The sequence below is a fragment of the Vigna radiata genome, chromosome 7 (assembly GCF_000741045.1).
Source record: "Vigna radiata var. radiata cultivar VC1973A chromosome 7, Vradiata_ver6, whole genome shotgun sequence".
In the NCBI taxonomy this organism is placed as follows: domain Eukaryota; kingdom Viridiplantae; phylum Streptophyta; class Magnoliopsida; order Fabales; family Fabaceae; genus Vigna; species Vigna radiata.
The window spans coordinates 14955508-14963353 of record NC_028357.1 but is presented as its reverse complement, the minus strand read 5'-3'; the positions used below and the strand labels follow the sequence as shown (position 1 = coordinate 14963353).

At 31.7% G+C, this 7846-nt stretch overlaps 1 protein-coding gene across 1 annotated transcript; it reads right to left on the bottom strand.

Annotated features, from left to right (window-relative positions):
- Positions 1–3938: 3938 nt before the first annotated feature.
- On the bottom strand, positions 3939–5144 carry LOC106767527. The gene has a single exon (XM_014652443.2). It carries the CDS (start codon positions 5091–5093, stop codon positions 4158–4160), a length of 936 nt encoding a protein of 311 aa, XP_014507929.1. The 5' UTR covers positions 5094–5144; the 3' UTR covers positions 3939–4157.
- Positions 5145–7846: the final 2702 nt, after the last annotated feature.

Sequence of the window (7846 nt, the reverse complement as noted above, 5' to 3'; positions counted from 1 at the left end):
TTTTTTTTTTTTTGCTTGTATTATACAAAGTACAACACAATAACTAAATAATAAAATAAAAGTAAAAAAAAGTTACATGATCCTTGGTCTTGCAATAAATGAGTTTAAATTAAAACAAGGTTATTTTATATTCCACTTACAACCCAATTATTTATATTCATTTGTTAGAGTTTTAAAACTTTTTGCAAATAAGTGTTTAAGTGTTTTTGCAGGGGTTAAACGTTCTGTAATAAGTGCTAAACAATTAAGTATTTCTAAGAGTGTTTAGGAAAACTTTAGAAAACAAAAGTAATAAGGCAAGCTTATTTTTAAACTAGTTCTCTCTAGACTTAGCTACGTCTAGTTCTCCCTTAAGCACTCTTAAGGGTTTCTACTAATCTTTCAAAAGATTACAATGAGTTTAACCACTCCTAGTTTTACAACTAACCCATTGGTTAAACAACCACTCTTTGTGTCTCACTGATCTAAGTGAGTAGACTATTTAACTGCACTTAGTTAAACAACCAAGTGTTTTCAAAACAAATAAATCTGAAGACTAGTAGTAAACTTTTCTTTTAAAGAAGACAATGCTAGATGATGAAAGCTTGAGAGAAGAACAAACAACTTAAAATTCATATAGTGTTCTTCTTGTCTTCTCTTCAAGCAATCCTCTATTTATAGTCTTCTATGAAAAAGATTTGTTAGTCATATACACTAACTTTCTCATAGGTAGATAGCCTTTTGGTATGTCAGATGATATGTGCTTTTGCAGAGATAACTTGTACAGATGAGCAGAGTGTAAAGTACTTGAAGAAAAATTCCTAGAATGTCTTTCTATCTCTTAACATTCTTTTGATCTAATGCAGAACATTTGAAAAAGCTTTGTACTTTTTGTGATCAACATAGATAAAGAGAACACAACCTAACAGACAAAAGAGTATTATATGTACATGTATTTAATACGTTAGACATTAAGCGTTTAGGCAAGGTATGTGTACTTAGCCTTTGAACAACTTTTGATTTCAGAGTAACATTGACCGTTTAGGATAATGTTAATATGATTATGGCATTTAGCTATCTTATCTTAGACGATTAATTTTATTAGACGTTATTTCATTAAATACTATTTGTTAAACTTCAAAGCACATGTTGCTAGACGGTCTTGTCTTATTAAACGATCTTGTCTTAACGCAATCATGATAGAAGTATAAATCTCTACCAATAAACGTATAAGGATAAATTATTACCAATCAATCAAGGTATAAGTATTTAAGACCCTTTACATTTGGAAAATAATATACTTGTTGTTAATATGTCAATCCATATAATTTTCAATGGCAAATTCATGTACACTTTCAAATTCTATTTCATCATAAATTGCGATATGGGTTAATTACAAATTAATGTAAATTTTGTATTCATTTGATAGCATTTAGTAGAAACAAGCTCATAGGCATGTTTCATGATAAGTATCTTATTAGAAGAATTTATCCAACATCATCTATCACCAATGTCTTAAGATAAATTTTCTGAAATGATTAAATTAATTTTTTTTATAGTTGACAATGAACTAATAATATAATTGTATTCACCACTCTTCTTTTTGCTCCATGATTTGAGGATATGGTTGTTATTTTTATTTTTAACTCCATTAGCCAAAGACTACAAATGCTACAAGGTTTAACTTCGAAGAAAGATATACTAAGTTAATCAAAACCATTTTTCAACCTTTATATATATGTGTGTGTGGCTTAATACCATTGTTGGTTTCAATTTTTGTTAGTTTTTTTTGAAATGGTCCTAATTTTTTTAAAATATTCAATGTAGTCTTAAAGATCGTAATTTGTGTTCAATTTATTCATTTTTGCAAACACCGTTTAAATCGTTAACGACCAAATGTCTAGTTGTGCAATCAGTGAATGACATGCCATTTAACTGCTGACGTGGACACTTTAACCGGGCCACCATAGAGCGCCACCACCATCGTTGTTCATCTTCTTCTTCTAGCAACCACTTAGAAACACCACCAATGGCCACCTACCAACACCTTCATTGACGCCACCTGTGCATCTAACAACAACCACCACAGAACCCATTATGGCGAATCAAATGAGCCCAAAACGAAAAAAAAAATTCATGGAAAAAGATCAAGAAAGTACCACCTCTAATCGTGATCACCAGAACCACCATCCTTCCAAAGAACAAATCAGATACATACTACAAAAGAAAATTCCAAGTTTAGAAACCCTAACATTCCCAATTTGAACCCTCATCCCCCACTTCACAAAACCCAGACCTGCAGGGAAGAACAAAATCCCTAACCACTCATAAAACAGAGAAGAACCAAGAATTTCGCAAATCAATTTTGAAACCAGATTACACAACAAAAACCCCCAAATCAAAACTCTCAATCGCGAGTCCTGTTGCTGTGAAACCGCCTAAGAACAGTGAGCTTCTTGCATTGCGAAGACGTCGGAGATTGAACCTTCGCGAAGGCGCTGCCGCTGCAACCCTCACCGCACCACGAGAAAGGAGTTCGCTCTCGTTTCTGCGAAACTCCGACAGATCCAACATTCAGTTTTCCTGTAGCAGCGCACAGGCGTAAGGAAGCCTTTCCCCCTTGCATTCAGAAACCCTAATTTTTTTGGGTGGGAAAGGGGCTGCTACGTAGCAGTCCCTCATTGGCTGCATCATGTTTCAATTAAGGCAGGTCAACAGTTAAATGACATGTTATTCACTGATTGCAAACTGGACATTTGGTAGTTAACGATTTAAACAATGTTTGCAAAAAGGACTAAATTGAACACAAATTATGATCTTTAGGACTACATTGAAGATTTTAAAAAATTAGGACCATTTCGAACAAAGCTAATAAAATTTGAAACCAATGGTATTAAGCCTCTCATCGATTTACCAACTAACGTGTCGATTCAAAACAAGTTGTTTTGCCACAGTTTAAAACTTAAGTTGTCTGATGACCTTAATTGATTATCACAACANATTATGATCTTTAGGACTACATTGAAGATTTTAAAAAATTAGGACCATTTCGAACAAAGCTAATAAAATTTGAAACCAATGGTATTAAGCCTCTCTTTATATATATATATATATATATATATATATATATATATATATATATATATATATATATATATATATAATGATTATGATTAACTTAGTGTACTTTTATTCAAAGTTAAACATTGTGGGTAGCATTTATATATATATTACAACAAATTATTTAAATTATGAATGGATTTTAAAATTTTAAATTATCAATGGATATAAATTTGTCGATAATACAATTTTTTTTAGTGACAAAAAAATTCGTCAATAATTACAGACCTTAAAATCTATCAATAAAAGAGTGGTAATTTTCCCACCTTTATGATAATGAACCGGGTGTTTTAGAGAGATAGAAAGTATTTAGATAATGAACTAGGTGTTTTAAATTTCTATTTATAGTGTTGGTTTATTTTAATAGAAAGTGGTCGGTTTCAATATTTTAGGACATCTATATACTCTTAACAGTATATTTTTTAGGTTCTTACAATATCAAAAAATTGAGAACTCTAAATTTGTTTTATATTTTTAGATTGTATTTGAAGTTTAACATGATTTTGAATTGTATTTGAATTATATTGTATTTTTCTTGTTTTGAATTGTATTTGAATAGTATTGTGTTTTTTTTTTTATTTTGAATTATATATGAAATTTAACATATTTTTAGATTGTATTTGAGTTAAACTTTATTTAAATTTTAATTAGAAATAATTTGTTATTTTTTGGGATTTAAAGAAAGAAAATATATAATTAAGTGAATCATTAAATCAATTCATTTAACCTGTAAAGTCTCCTAAGAGATTTGAATGTTTTAAATTTGCTAACAAGTAAATTGGGTTGGATTTACGTTGGTTCACTTATTAATAACACAAAAATTTCATTTCACAATGAATATGAATTTTCTTTATAGATCTGATAACCGAACACAGATCCTCGTACTACCCACTTACCATAATAGTTTTTACCAGATTACAAAAGATAAAATTTGATCCTGTCAAACTTTATGAGCAAAACTAAATTTATTCAAGGTTAAGAGAAAAGCATCCCCATTCGCATCCATTACAGAGAGACTTCACAACATAAATTTTTCACTTTCACAGCAGACACATAGCTCAAACAATCTGCGAGACTTTCCCATCATCATGGAAGGGCAAGCTAACATATTCCTTTCCAAACTCCTCTGCAATCTCAACATTATTTGCCTTGCAGTATATATACAATACTGTAATAAGAGCAATCCTAGAAAACATAATAATAGCCTGGGTATAAGAACCTAACAGAATCAGCACCCATTTCAACACCGCCGCAAACCAACTTTCTGTAAATCCATCATGGCCCCTCGTCAAATAAAGCAAGTTCAAAACCATGATCAACCCCGAGAATCCATAGAAGAAGATACAAGATAGGGCCACTCCTTTCATTCCCTTAATCAACTTCGCACTTCTTCTGAGGGGCTCCATACCCCAACATGATTCCACCACCACAATAACACTCGCAAGGATCCAGTTAACTTCCAAATACGTCTGCACGACTATGATAGGAAGAAGAATTAAGAATCCTAGGATGAAGGGTGAGGAGTGTGGAAGAACCGTTAGATGGAAAAGCTTGGCCCCATGAATGAGAAGAATGAAGAGAAGACCGTAGAAAAGAGAGATGAAGAAGAAGATGAGTTGGGAAACGATGGTGGTGGCGAGGAGGGGTAGGAAGGAAGTGGAAATGGACTTTATGGTGGATGGGAGGTTCACAGGTTGGTTATGGGAGAAATGGAAAACGCTATAGATGATGGTGATGATTCCACAGTTGGAGAAAAGCGAAAGGAAAAGAGAATAGAGGAGAAAGGTAGGGTTGATGGTTTGTGGTGGAAGAAGGCTGGAAGAGTTTTTGATGAAGAAGTAGTCGAAAAGGTTAGAGATGGTGGGAGAGAGGAGGAGGGAGAGGCAGACAGGATAGAGGAAGATGAGACATAGAATATGGAAGTGACGAGAATGTGGTTTGACGACGAGCTTAACTTCAGACATGAAGTCCCAAAGGCTCTTCTTGGGGGCCATATCGGAAGGAGAGAAGATCGGCCAAGTGAAGTTGCAAGATTGCTTTCATCCTCTTTCTTCCTAAATATAAACTACTTTTTATTTTAATAATTATTATATTTTGTATTGACTTGTTAACGCGTTTTATTTATTGATTTTTATTCTGGTACGTTCGTGGAAGAAAGTCTCCCCATTCCAAATGACTTTTTCAAACATTCGAGAAACAGTATATTTGAATCTCTCACGTAGAAACAATTTCAGATAAATTAAATTTAAAAATACAATTAATCAACATAAAAAAATAATAATTCAACATATTAAACATACAAAATATTATATTAAACAACGTATTACGAAATTAATTTTTTTCAAAAATAAAAACAAAAAATCATATAAAAATTTTAAAGTCAGATAGCCATGAGAGATGGACATGGAACATAACTCGGAAGCTTAAAAGCAACAATGAATACACTGTCATTACAAAAATATAAATTTTATGAGGGATTAATTTTTACATTATATATTTTTCTATAGTTGTAAAAATCATTAGAAAAAACCTCCAACAAATAAGTTCTGACAATTTTATGAAAAATTACCATTACTTGTTGAGGTTTTGGGAAACTGTCGTTATTTGTTGGAGTTCTCAAAAACTATAATTCTTAAAAATCGAGACTTAAGTACCGCAAGAGAAAGATGAAAAGGATTTTGAAAAGAGAATTAAAAGGTGCTTGAAATTGTTGGGAGGGAAATAGATGGGAGCCGACGATGTGTTTCAGTTGGATGTGGAATGATTATAGTCGGTCTGTCGATCGACTTGAGACATCGACCGATGCAGATTGTGATGGTGGCCTAAGCTCGGACTGTTGAGATTTTGGAAAATTGTTAGCACTTGGTGAAATTTTTCAAAATCGTTGGGACTCTAAATATATATATTTTTTTGCATTACTAAAATTATTGTTTCATCATAAAAAATGCTTTAATAATAAATCAAAATCAAATAATCTGAAACCAAAATCAAATATTATTATATAATGTAAATTGTAAACATTAAAAATATAGTTTTAAAATTTTCAACATTGAAATAACATTGTTCAATCTTAAAAATTAAAAAAAAAATATATTCTCAACAACATTCATTAATTTTGTTCTTCGTTATCTGCATCATTTGATACACTTCCTCAGTCAATAATATATTAAAAAAATATATTAGACGAATTTAAGAGTTACTACCATTGATGGATGAAAAATGTTAACATGTGAAGGCAGTTGAGCATGATAATTTTGAATTAGAAATGTCATCACTGTCTTCACGTTTCATTGACTTGTGATGTCAATGAAGATACTTAAAATGAAAAAAATTATTTGAAAGTAAGAAAAATTTTAGCCAACAAGTTATTCGTAAAAGTAACAAGAAAAGTAAAATATTGGTTAAATATTCATTAACATGAGATTGTTATTGTAAATAAGAAGGAGAATTGAAGATGATCCACTGTGGTAATGAACATTGATTCCAAAGATTTTAGATTGACAGGTTTTACATGGGTAGGGGACCCAAACCTAGACCACAAACGCGTCCACAATGAACCTTTGTTGTGTTTGTAAATTCAGAAGTGAATTAAAACATATGTTTGTTTAACTAAGTAGATTTAAATGTAGTCACTTAGACTAGTGAGATACCAAGAGTGGTGAAACTTGTCTAACCAGGAGATTAGTTGTAAAACCGGTAGTGGTTAAACTCATTGTAATATTTTGAAAGATTAGTGGAACCTTTTAAAAGTGCTTAAGGGATAATTAGAATTAGCTATGTTTGGAGCAAACCAATATAAAAATAAGTTTCCCTTATTGATTTTGTTTTCTAAAGTTTTCCTAAATGCTCTTAGAAATACTTAAGTGTTTAATACTAATTATTCCAAACCATCTAACCCCTGCAAAAACACTTAAACACTTATTTGCGAAAATTTTTAAAAACTTTACTCAAACACCTTTCACCACCACTCATCCTTTTCTAGAGTTTTTCCTGTGTTTCAGATTAATAGGGATTTAAACTTCTACCTTAATTGGTAGGGATTTAAGTTTCTATCTTGATTGATAAAATTTATACTTCGACCTTGATTGATAGAAATTTATAAATGAAAAGCACAAAATAGAACACACAAAGTATGCAATATATAATTTTGTACCAAAGTAGCATCAAAGCATAAAACTAAGTAGTTAACCATAATTACTTTATTAGAATTATTTTTTCATAAATTTAACAATTCTAGTATAATTATAGAATATGTAGAACATGATGATATTATAATAAATCAATTTGGATATGAAAAATACAAAATTATGAATATAAAGGAAAATGAGCCAACAGAGTATCATGTAAATAATTAGGTTATAAGTGGAATAACAAATAATCTTGTTTTAATTTAAACTTATTTCCTGGTTTTCTTTTTAGGTTTGGGCGAATATGATGATGCGAAGAAGGAGAAGACACATTGTAAGTGTCATTCACAATCTAAGTGAGGATGAAGTTGGTAAATGGTGGTTTTTGTGGTGGCGCATAATGACGCGATGGAGGGTTGGTGCACGAGAAGATTGAGGTTGAACAGAGGCGTAGAGGCTTAGGTGAGATGACGACAACGCGATGGTTTGGGTGGTTTGATGGTGGAGACTTACGACGTGGTGGTCGACGGAGGAGGAGAGGCAATGACGACAAGGATGACAACCATGGTGGCTAGTGTTTTTGTGGAGAAGATGGTAATAGTGCGGTGAGAGGCAATGAT

Excerpts from the sequence above, each read along its gene's own strand:
- LOC106767527 (XM_014652443.2), bottom strand. The coding sequence starts at position 5,093 with ATGGCCCCCAAGAAGAGCCTTTGGGACTTCATGTCTGAAGTTAAGCTC.